The following is a 12,814-nucleotide window of genomic DNA, read 5'->3' as shown; positions in this document are numbered from 1 at the left end:
ATTTGATTCGCTTTGATTCGATATTGATTATTTTGGATGTAGTATATCAGTTACAGTACATGGCAAATTTTCTAGAGGAAAAAAATCTCTCAACTGATGCTGTGAACTACACATGGGAGTCAGTTGTTACTACTTTACTATAATATTGAAGGTTAAAATGAACTTATTTATAAACAAACTTTAATTACACTCAGTTATGTTTTTTTTTATAATAAATAAAGTTTAGAATTACATAATCATATTTCTACTCCAATTAGTTTTTTTGAAATATAAACATTTAAATCGTGGCTGTCATAACTGATTTATTCAAACATGCATTAAATATTGAAGAATGTTTATACATTATAATGAATATGTAACGGTGCATAGCTATTGTTACGACTCTGGTCTAGGTCAGGGAAGCAGCATAAATAAAAATGTTCTGGAAAAATCAGTTTCAACAATTTCTTACTTTTTTTATTTTTCTGTTTAGTTTCGTCACAAATCCAAGAAAAAGAAATAAATGAAGCAATTTCTTCAGGGTTGGGCAAGGCCAAAACAATAAACAAAACGGCCACTAAACTAAACCCTGTAAAAAAAAAGAAAAGAAAATACAGTGGTCCTTACCTAACTTCCTGGCTAATTCAACACAGGAGAAAAGATGTAGACAGAAGAAAAAAGCACCCAACCCCTACCGCTTCAGTAATCAAAGAAATATTATATATACAATATTTACAAGAAATTGCAACACAACTGCCACAATAAAAAAACGAAAAAGAACGATAAACAAATGCAAAAACAATATGGTCAAGAATCAAAATGAGAGAGCTTTACAGTAGTGAATAAGTATGGGTGACAGCTTAAAAACGATGTACACGATTTACATCTGATCACAAGTCAACTATCTCAATAACACCAGTAGCTACAACACGCCAACACCACTCTCCCCTCTGCCACGTCCGCATCCCGGGCGTTTTTTCAAAGGAACGTTCCACTCGAGTCCACCAATCCGTCTCGCCTACATCTAATCAAGGCGGAGCTACCTGAGAGTGTGTGAGAGAGAGAGAGAGAGAGAGAGAGAGAGAGAGACACACGGTCACGCATGTCTCCACACACAGGGAAAAAGGGGGAGGAAAAACAATGTCTTCTGACGTAACACTGTATTTATCAGAATGCCACTTTCTAGAGTTCACTTTTCTAGCTGACTAACGAGTTTATGGTCACTGAATATGTTTTTCTGAGGTAAATGTGACATTATGTGACATTGTTTACAAGCTGTTTTATTGATGTCTTTCCGAGGTTGAAACACTGATTGAGCTAGTTGTACTGTATATTTTAACATACTTCAGATATTTATTCATTTTTATTTCGCACTGTAACTGGTATTAAAGTGGAGGAGAGGATGTTCACATGCGCTCCGTGCTGCCGCTTCTCTGAGGCGCTAAAGCGATCTGTCACGCCACATTAAACAGCGCTAAAACGGTATTTATTTTTTGAATCTCATAATAAGATGGACATCATTTGAAATCTGAGACTTTGCTTCATATCAAAAGTAACAAAGCACAAAGATTATTGCGATTTATTGGATGGGAGGCGCGCTACATGTTTTGTTCATTCATCAACTGAAAACAGACTAGACTAATCGAATCTTGGGATTTAAGAATCGATATCAGTTCATAAAAATGAGAATCAATTAAAATAGTTTTTTTTTACCCAGCCCTAATAATAACTAAAAAAAAATACAGGTAACTTACAAAATTAAAGTTCATTTTAAGTATTTTTTTTTTTACATATATATTAAAAGTTAGTTTTTTTTTTAGCAAAAGCAGGTAACTCCAACAGTCGTTTTTTGGCGAAAGCAGATAACTTTGTAATTGCATTTAAAACACTCAAACACGTGTGCACACACACAGAGAGCAGTCTTGGGGGTAACGCATTACAAGTAACTTGAGTTACGTAATCAATTACTTTTTTAAGTAACTAGTAAAGTTACACATTACTTTTAAATTTACAAGAAAATAACTGAGTTACTTTTTCAAATAAGTAACGCAAATTACTTTTTCCCATTTACTGACTGACATCTCTGCTGTCCTCATATTGAGAGAAATCGTGAGTAAGTGCATAGGTGTTGTGTAAATATGATGGTTATTGAAGTTCTCGACTAAATGTGAGCATTTACTCATCTCCCTTGCACAAAATGTGTGATAAGGAGTCAGTATTACTCAAAATGAATAAAAACAGAGAAATGCAATCTCAGAATATTGCACAGACCTGCAATGATTAAATATATTAAATTAAAAATATACTTTTATGTATTTAATCTCACTTTATTACCTATGTCTTTGTTGCTGACCTTCGATGATCCAATTCAACCATACTAATAAGCAAAAATGACTTTAGATAATCATCACATTTGTGATCAGCCTGAAGTTTATTCATTTCACTTTTGGTGTGAAAGGGCCTTTACATTTGCCAAAAATAGAACTTTTTTGTTATTAAAAAACAAACAAACAAGCACAGGTGAGAAAAACGTAAAAGTAATGCAACACATTACTTTCCATAAAATGTAACCAAGTAACGCAATTAGTTACTTTTTTAGGGAGCAACGCAATATTGTAATACATTACTTTTAAAAGTAACTTTCCCCGACACTGACAAAGACAAACGTGTGCGCACTCACACACACAAATGCAAAAGGACAACCAAGTGTTCAGCATGTAAGATGTGTATGGTGTACAAAGAGTTGCAGGAGTTGAAATTATAAATCCTTGATCACTTTTAGTCAGCTTTGATGAAACTCCCCTCGGCAGTGAATAGCAGCCTTGTCACCTGACGTGAATACTGCGTGCTGATTCGCTAAAACGGACTTATTGGGTTGTGTTTACAAACGGCAGGGTTGCTTGTCGGTTTTTGCTGTAAAACATGAACTCGCGATGCCTTGACAGTGGACAATACTGCTTTTGTGACAAAACAGATTTAGGGTTCAGAACTTGCTATATGTAGAGAAAAAGCACGGCAGTCAGTTCATTTTTTTTTTTAAAACTTGGTGTTTATCGTTTTTTGCAAATGAACTCGTCAAATGATGACACAATTTTCATTTTTGGATGAACAAACCTTTTAAAGACTATGACCATGTCAAACAGTTGCGCTAGTAAGTGTGCACGATGGTTATTCTGAGCATTTTAATATGTTTTTATGTAGTTCAGGCACCTTCAGCTGTCCGCTATAATTTGCTCTCTCCACAGCTTTTGAGCTCGAGGAACTTTCCAGTAGCTTCGTGACTAAGGTTTTGGTATCAGTTCAAGAAGAAGCCTAATATATGCTGCTTCAGTCTTTGCAACCCTTTCCTGTCAGTAGAGCTCCTGAAACGAAGCAAATCAGTGAGTCATCACAGCTGACTCAGTATCATCTGATCTTCTAATGCTCGTCTGTTTTCCACTCTTTTCCTCACAGAAGATCTCTGATTGCATAATTGCTTCCCTTGGACTTGTATGAGCCAGTGGTGATCATTTGCATTTTGATGTGTAGACGGCTCGAAAAACAAGCTTTGCTTTAGTCATCAAGATTGACATGCTGTGTATTACTCATCAGTTCTGCAGGCTTCACATGCAGTAATGATTACGACCAACTTCACACACCTGTTATTTTTATAAAGGCTGTGTGTCTTTATCTGTTTAAATGCTGTTGGTGCAAGCGGACAGATTTAGAAAGCAGATGCTGGTTGCCTAGGTGATGGGAACCTTGTTATTTTAAGGCTGTGCTCTCGATGAAGGTGGCTGAATCATCTTTGTGGAAATCTGCACACCCAATGATTTAGGAAGTCTAGTGTGTGAATATTGTAGGAACCGTTTAATCCACTGAAGTCTGTGACTTTAAGGATGTTTCGATGACCCGTGGCCAGTGTGAGAGTGGACGTTAGACAGAACTGTCACTTGCCCTATTGGGCCGGTCCATGGTCCACTATATCTTATGTTGATTGAACACACACACATTTTTTTTTTTTAAATGTTATGTGAACATTGCAAATTGTGCTGATTTATGTATGCCAAGTCAAAGTTATCCAGCTGAATAACATCAATGGGACTTTTTTTGAAATTGCGAGAATAACTTGGAAACAAACAGTAGTTACATTAAGTTATATTATCAACAAATCATTCATGTTTTGCACCATTTATTTTCAGACAAAGTAGGTTTATTAATGGCTATCTGTTTAATTGAATTAATTTAATAGCAATTCATTGCATATATCAACTTTTTTTTGGTTGTACACATTGATGTCTTTGGCTGTTGTATTATATCTCACTATTTTTTAGCATCTTGCTTTCATGACATCTTACCTTCATGTCGTTTCAAACCCATAAGACTTTTGTTCATCTTTGAAACACAAATGAAGACATTTTTATAGAAGCCTGAGGGATCTCTGTCCCTCCATGGAAAGTCTATGAAACCAGAGCTTTGACATTTTAAAAGTTCATTGTAAAAGAAATCCATATGAATTGACAGGATTCATATGTAAAACATTGATCAATGCACACAGAGCTCATCAAATATGGTAAACAGAAGCTCAGCCATACATTGGTTCTTATGGAAGCTCAAATGTACTTTCTTGATGCGGGAGAACCGATGTGTGTAACAGAATCCCTTCAAGTATAAATTTCTATAGTTAATAAAAAAAATCAAATAAATGATCAAATATTTCATTTTTAACACTTAACAATTAGTGTATTAACAATTTACACTAAATTGAAACATGAAATTGGTCGTCCACAAAGTATTCTCGTCAATTCATAACATTAAAATTGAACCACTATAGTCACATGGACTTTTTTAAAGGTCATGAAACCCCAAAACACTTTTTTTGAGATGTAAACAGATATGTATAGGCTGCACATCATTGAAAACACTAAAGGTACTCATTAATGTTATTCATAAGTGAAAAATAGTTATTTTGCATTTTTCAGAGTGATTTCTGTCTTCCGGTTTGAAAAGCTGAGTCGGAGCAACGTCACAAAATCTGACGTAATCGTGTGCTTTTGGCCCAAGTATGGGGATGGTCGAACATGCTGACGTAGACCGTTTCGAGCGATTCTCGACATATATTCATGACATAAAGCTCATTTAATCCAATCACTGCGCTATAGTATGCATAAGATTATAATTGCGGTATTATGCATGAGGAAGTATCACTTTTCTCGCCTTGGTCTCTTGTCATTCTGAGACATATCCTTGGTGTTCGTTTTCTCAGTGCTACAACACAATGTGTTTTCCTGAGACGCGACCAGAGCAGAGGTTTGTGTGCATGTGGATTGTTTTGCTGTAATCTACCAGCACAAATGGAAAATATGTTCGCATGAGATCGCATTACAGCAGATAATTCAAAAGTGCGGCTCATTCACCTCTGCCTGCTCTAGCTGCATTCAAACACGCTAGCCGTAGGATATGTTTCCCTCAGCACAGCAGCACGTGTCGTTTGTATTTTGCTCACGATGCGGTCAGAACTGGAGTTTGAATACGAACACATGAAAAATATGATTGTTATGATATACACACGGAGCACGCATATGATCCGTTTCAGCACTGAGCTCCGCGATGAGTTTAATAACACTAGCCACGTGTCACATAGCTCATACAGAATAAAGTATCCGTGTTTAAAGTTTTTATTTCATACATTCTCCTGCACCAAACATGAATCAGCATGGTGCAGTTATGCACACATATTTCATCAAGTCTTCTTCAAATGAATTATATGTGCAAACTGGACACTGATTCAGTGGTGTATCCTATCTGAACGCGATAACACGATATTCTAATAGACAAAAGACTGATTTTGAGACTGCAGTGCTCGTAAACGTAATCAAAGTAGCCTATTATTAGCCCTATTAAATATTCTTTCGCATTTCTCCCTTGTGCTTGGGAGTTTGTTGTCATTTTCTCCATGCTCATATATTGTTGTTCTCTCCCCTCTTCACTCCCACTTTTCCAGAGCTTTACACGCCCATTTTAACAGAGTTTTCTGAGCTTTGAGGTGTGAACAACCAGGGTAAAACAGGGGGGTTTCATGACCCTTTAACAATGTCTTTACTACCTTTCTGGGCTTTGAAAGTCGTAATTGCATTACAGTCTATCGGACGCCAGAAAGCTCAAGGATTTCATCAAAAAATATCTTAATTTGTGTTCTGAAGATGAACAAAGTTCTTACGGGTTTGGAACGACATGAGGGTGAGTAATTAATGACAGAATTTTCATTTTTGGGTGAACTAACCCTAATTTTTGCCACCTACAAAATAAAGCAGCTCACGTTAGTGTAAAACCTAAATAAATGGTACCTCTTTATCAGATCTACAATATATGCCATATTCTTTCAGCTTGTTCTCAGGTCTGTTTCGGCTCACTGTAGAGTTAATAAATTCACTGCAATTTTTCATTTTGGGATGAATGTTTTTGTAAGCTATGGATGTTTTAGTTAATTCTACACACAACTGAGTCCTGTTCCGTAATGACTGTTTATATACAGTTCACTTTGTTTCAAGCAATACCACACCTGTTTTCACTAACCTTGCCTGGCCAGTAGCAATAAAACAATGAGAAATGCCAGTTTGTCTAAAAATGGCACCATGTATAAACAAAATCAACATAACGTTTGACTTGATGTCTAATAAGTTTTTGCCTTCATCTTTTCAGGAGGTGATCATAGGCTTCCTCTACAGTGTGCTCATCTTGGCGGTCCTTCACCCCATGCTGGCTGACATCGACATGTTCTACCTGTCCCACAGCTACGCCCCTCTGGTTGTCCTGCTTGTGCATGTGGGCTTCAGCTTGGTGGCCTTCTCGTTGGACTCATGGAGCACCTCCCGCGGCGACACGGCCCAGGCTTTGGCCACAGCTACCGGAGCCGCGTTGGCATGCCGTCTGAACCACCAACTGGGTCTGCAGCCAGATCCTCCTGAAGAAGCTCTACCGCTCACCCTGCCACTGATCGACGGGGCCCTATTGATCCGCTCAATCATGCGGCTCCTGGTGGGAGTGGCGGTGCTTCTGGCCGTCAGGGCTGCCATGAAGGTAGTGGCGATTCCGTTGGCGTGCAAGATCTTCGGCGTGCCTTCGGATGACGTGAGGAAGGCTAGACAACACGCGCAAGTGGAACTCGCGTATCGGTTTATTGTCTACGGCACAGTGGCCTACTGCTGTGCATTCCTAGTCCCACTTCTCTTTAGCTTCCTTGGCTTATCCTGAAGAAAATCCCACCTGTTATTATCCATTTTTTTTATCCTAGCTAAAACCTATACATTACCTGAACTAATCAGGGTCCACAGTTGTAGTCAAAACCGACAAACTTGGAAAAGCCTTTTGGGTGCAAACATGTATGATGTTCATGATGTTGATAATTTCACTAGCTCCATTTCCATGCTAATTTATTTGTTAGATTTTATTAATCTGATAAATTTGAGCAGGGTTTTTAGGCACATTTGTTGCCTTCTGTGGGAGATCAGTCAGCTCAGTGATGTTTAAAGCCATTCTCAGAAAGTTCTCAAATGTTTCCTGCATTTGTCTTTAGTGGATTCTCCTCAGCAGACTGACACCCACCCATTCTGAACCCAATATGCAGGAATGTTTCTCGCTATATACAGACTTTGTCTTAAAGGGATAGTTCACCCAAAAATGAAAATTTGATGTTTATATGCTTACCCCCAGCGCATCCAAGGTGTAGGTGACTTTGTTTCTTCAGTAGAACACAAATGATGATTTTTAACTCCAACCGTCGCGGTCTGTCAGCCGAATAATGCATGTGAATGGGAACACTATCAATAAGAGTAAAAAAAAAAACTTGCTTAGACAAATCCAAATTAAACCCTGCGGCTCGTGACGACACATTGATGTCCTAAGACACGAAACGATCGGTTTGTGCGATAAACCGAACAGTATTTATATCATTTTTTACCTCTAATACACCACTATGTCCAACTGCGTTCAGCATTCAGTTAGTCAGGTCTGATCACGCTCTGACAACGGCAGTCATGTCTTGCGCTTATACTTCAATGAGAATCATCATTTGTGTTCTACTGAAATTTGTAATTTTTCATTTATCCCAGGGCTTGTTTCTTCTCCTGTGAAGAAATGCTGTGGTCCCAATGGTTCATTCAACAGTTTAGGAAAGACACTCCAAATTCTGAAAGTTGTAGAAAGTTCTGTTCTTATCTAAAAACGGGTTGAACTCAGGCCTCACAATAAGCGGTAATGCATTGAGAGAATGAGGGGAGGGAACTTCCTGTCAGTATGAATGCTGTATACATGAACTTCCTGTGGATGTGTTGCTCTGAAACCCAAGCCTGGAAAAGACTGCTCTGAATATGAATGCCACATATCTTTCTTAACATTCTGCCATTGTCAATATATTATCTATAAACATCTATGTTTTTAACCCTTAATCGGCTCTTGGGGTCAGGCTGAACCCGCTTCCTTCGTTTTTAAAAAGTGTTCCCTTCATCTCAGGGACATGAAACTAGGTGAATCCTCCTAAATAATCTATCTAAACATGCACAAAAAATCTGGGCTTGATTTGGTTGTTCTAAAGGTGCGTAAAAAAAAATCACCGTTTTAGTCCTTCGGGGTCAGATTGACCCCACATTGAAAATGAATGGGAAAATGAAAAAATGTACTTTTTTTTCCCCATTTCATTTGTCAAAAAAAAAAAAAAAAAAAAAAGAAAAAATACAGAATAAATCTGAAATGTTCTACATTTCCATAAAGGTCTGGTCCTAGACCATAACCACAAAGTGGAACGAACTTTCTATCTCATACATACACACACACACACACACACACACACATGTGTGTGACTGCAACGGGGCATTTTTATAAAAATTGGCAAGTAAAATCAACAAAACTGGCCTAAATCTGAAAAACTTTATATGTAAATAAAGGTCTGGTCCTTGACCATAAACACAAAGTGAAACGAACATTTTATCTCATACACACACACACAAACACACACACACACACACACACACACAGAGACACACACATGTGTCACAGCAACAGAGGGCATCTCTGTAGAAATTGGCAAATAAAATCAACAAAACTGGCCTAAATCTGCCAAATTTTATTACATGTAAATAAAGGTCTGGTCCTTGACCATAACCACAAAGTGGAACGAACGTTCTGTCTCATACACGCACACATAAACACAAACACACACACGTGTGTGACTGCAACAGAGGGCATTTCTGTAGAAATTGGCAAATAAAATCAACAAAACTGGCCTAAATCTGCCAAATTTTACATGTAAATAAAGGTCTGGTCCTTGACCATAACCACAAAGTGGAACGAACGTTCTGTCTCATACACGCACACATAAACACAAACACACACACGTGTGTGACTGCAACAGAGGGCATTTCTGTAGAAATTGGCAAATAAAATCAACAAAACTGGCCTAAATCTGCCAAATTTTACATGTAAATAAAGGTCTGGTCCTTGACCATAACCACAAAGTGGAACGAACGTTCTGTCTCATACACGCACACATAAACACAAACACACACACACGTGTGTGACTACAACAGAGGGCATTTCTGTAGAAATTGGCAAATAAAATCAACAAAACTGGCCTAAATCTGAAAAATTTTACATGAAAATAAAGGTCTGGTCCTTGACTATAAACACAAAGTGGAACAAATGTTCTATCTCATACACACACACACACACACACACACACACATAAACTCAAACATACAGTCTCTGTTGACCTCTATTGGACATATGTGGTCATTGCACATTTTTTTCTTTAACTATAATTCCTAAAGTTTCTCCACAAACCTCTAGATGGTAGTATTCTATCCCTAACTCATAGGGCAATGTCCAAATACAAATTAAATTTAATTAAGTTAATCATTAAAGTGATTTTTTTTTATTAAAAATCCATTTTTCATAAGCCAATTTATGACATGGTTAAGTATTTGTAAAGTAAATAAGTAAAAAATACAAAATATCCACTAAAACACAGCAGAAATGCATAGATGAGAAGTAAATAAAAAAAAAAAAAAGATATATATTATCATATAAAAAAATTTCCTTATGTAATCGCTCTGTAAAAGTTTGGGGTCAATCTTACCCCAAGGGACTAAATCGTCGAAAATCGCCGAAAGGACGATTAAGGGTTAAGTATTGCTACTGACAGTAAGATTATTTATGCAGTTAGTGAATAGCTCAGTACTCTCGAAGCAAATTCTACTATTTTAAACAAATAATTACAAGTAGACTTTTGTAACATTTCTGTTGTTGTTTTTCATTTTTTCTTCCAGTTCTGCATAAAGGGTAGTTCACCCAAACATACATGTAATGATTTATTCACTGTCAAACCTGTAAACGTTGTCTTCTGTGGAACATAATCTAGTTTTTGGACCCCATTGACTGTCATTATGTGGACAAAAATTTCATTTTTGACTGAACGTGTCCCTTTTTTAAAATTTTTTCATTTTTTTTTATTTGTCGGTTACTCCAAGAAATGTTCCCTTGCACTTTTTGCAATTAAAACAGAGACCAGAGGAGTTTCTATAATTCTTTTTTAGACGCATTGGTGTGAGATAGATTCTGTTAATAAACTTATAGTTAAGTTAATGAACCCCCAATGAAGTACACTTAAAGTACAAATTATTACATACAGCAGACCAATCTGTGTTATCGATTCTATGACCTAAATCATTTTCCCAAACACTCTTCAGATTCTCTAAGGAGGAAGTACACGTGTCAGACAAAGCATCATATATACCAGATATTAACCCTTTAGAAAAATGATTTGTTCACAATCTGTTCAATGCATGAGTAATTTCAAATCTCAATTTGCCATTATCAGACAAAGGTTTTATAAAGTGACGCAACTGAAATATATTTGAAAAAATGAGATTGTGGTATGTTATATTGATATGATAATTGTTGAAAAGATTTTAATGTTTTACCTGAAGCAAGATATTTTTGAGATTCCCAATATGAACCAGACTGAAAGACCTATATTATGCAAAGAAATGGGAAAATCAGAGTTAAAAGCAATAGGACATAGCAAGGTAAGATTGGGTGATATTTTAAGATATGTTCTGACATCTCTCCATGCCAGAAGAGTGTGTGAAATAGCAAAGTTTTTTGAAATGTATTTGAGTTTTTTAATATTTATAATTGAAAGGCAGACAATTTTATTGGAAGGGGAGCACAAGTCGTTGCTTCCATGTTAAGCCACATAGAGTCAGTCCTTTCATTAAACCAACTGACCATGTGCTTCACCTGTGCTGACCAATAATAAAACTGAAAGTTTGGTAAAGCAACACCCCCCTTATCTTTTGGTTTCGTTAATTTGTTAAAACTGATACGGGGCATTTTGTGGTTCCAAATAAATTTAGAAAAGTGTTTATTAATATCTTTGAAAAAGGGGTTAGCTAAATAACATTGGAAGGGATTGAAATAAAAAATCATTGAAGGAAAAGAATTGAAAGTGGGGCGAAAATCACATTATGAAATAAATGTTTTTCTCCAAAACACGTTAGGCCACAATTATTGGCACCCCTAGAATTTCTTATGAGTAAAATATCTCTGAAGTATATTCCCATTCATATTTACATTTTTAGCACACCAGGGTGATCATGAACATGAAATTGTCCAGCCATGACTTCCTGTTCCACAGCAGTATAAATATGAGGAAACACAAAGGCCAAATTCCCTTAAACATTCATCACAATGAGTAAAACCAAAGAATATAGTTCTGATGTTGCAGCAAAAGATTGTTGAGCTTCACAAAATAGAAAGTGGCTGTAAGAAAATAGCTAAAGCATTGAAAATCCCCATTTCCACTATCAGGGCAATAATTAAAAAGTTCCAATCAACTAAAGATGTTACAAATCTGCCTGGAAGAGGACGTGTGTCTAAATCGTCCTAATGCATGGTGAGGAGGAAAGTTTGAGTGGCCAAAGACTCTCCAAGGCTCACAGTTGGAGAATTGCAGAGATTAGTTGAGTCTTGAGTCTCAGAAAGTGATAAAAAAAAAAAAATCAAACAGCACCTACATCCCCACAAGTTGTTCAGGAGGTTTTCAACAAAAATCCTCTGCTCTCATCCAGAATCAATCTCCAGTATATTCAGTTGTCAGACATGATTGGAACTTCAAACAGGACCGGCTTCTATGGTCAGATGAAACTAAAAATAAGAGCTTTTTGGCAGCAAACCCACCAGATGGGTTTGGTGCACACATGGATAAAAAGTACCCCATGCCCACGGTTAAATATACTGCTGGATCTTTAATGTTGTAGGCCTATTTTTCTGCTGGAAGTCCTGGACATCTTGTTCAGATATATGGTATCATGGATTCTACCAAATATCAACAGATAAAAAATCAAAACCTGACCGCTTCTGCTAGAAATCCTATAATGAGCCATGGTTGGATCTTCCATCAGGACAATGATCCAAAACAAACATCAAAACCAACACAAAAATGTGTCACTGAGCACAAAATGAAGCTTCTGCCATGGTCTTCCCAGTCCCCTGACCTGAACCCTAAAGAAAATGAGTGAAGTGAACTGAAGAGAAGAAGCACCAACATGGAGCTGGAATCTGAAGGTTCTGGAGAGATTCTGCATGAAGGAATGGTCTCTGATCTCTTGTCAGGTGTTCTCCAAACTCATCAGGCATTATAGAGTGAATCAGACCTGTTTTCTTGGCAAAAGGAGGTTGCAAAAACTATTGAATAAAAGGGTGCCAATAATTGTGGCAAACGTGTTTTGGATATAAACATTTATTTCATAATGTGACTTTCCCCCCACTTTCAATTCTTTCTCTTCAATGAAAGGTTAGA

The 12,814-nt window shown here is 37.0% G+C and overlaps 1 protein-coding gene across 1 annotated transcript in view; it reads left to right on the top strand.

Moving 5' to 3' along the window:
• The window catches only part of LOC125277764 (sphingosine-1-phosphate phosphatase 1-like), a 28,799-nt gene extending 20,962 nt beyond the window's left edge, over positions 1-7,837 (top strand). Inside the window, exon 3 of the mRNA XM_048206266.1 lies at positions 6,661-7,837. Within this exon, the coding sequence (XP_048062223.1) occupies positions 6,661-7,212 (552 nt within the window). The 3' untranslated portion in view covers positions 7,213-7,837. The remainder of the gene's footprint in view (positions 1-6,660) is intronic.
• Positions 7,838-12,814: the final 4,977 nt, after the last annotated feature.

This window comes from Megalobrama amblycephala, linkage group LG11, assembly GCF_018812025.1.
Source record: "Megalobrama amblycephala isolate DHTTF-2021 linkage group LG11, ASM1881202v1, whole genome shotgun sequence".
Taxonomy (NCBI): domain Eukaryota; kingdom Metazoa; phylum Chordata; class Actinopteri; order Cypriniformes; family Xenocyprididae; genus Megalobrama; species Megalobrama amblycephala.
Note: the sequence above shows the minus strand (reverse complement) of the source record. Positions and strands in the feature narration are given on the sequence as shown.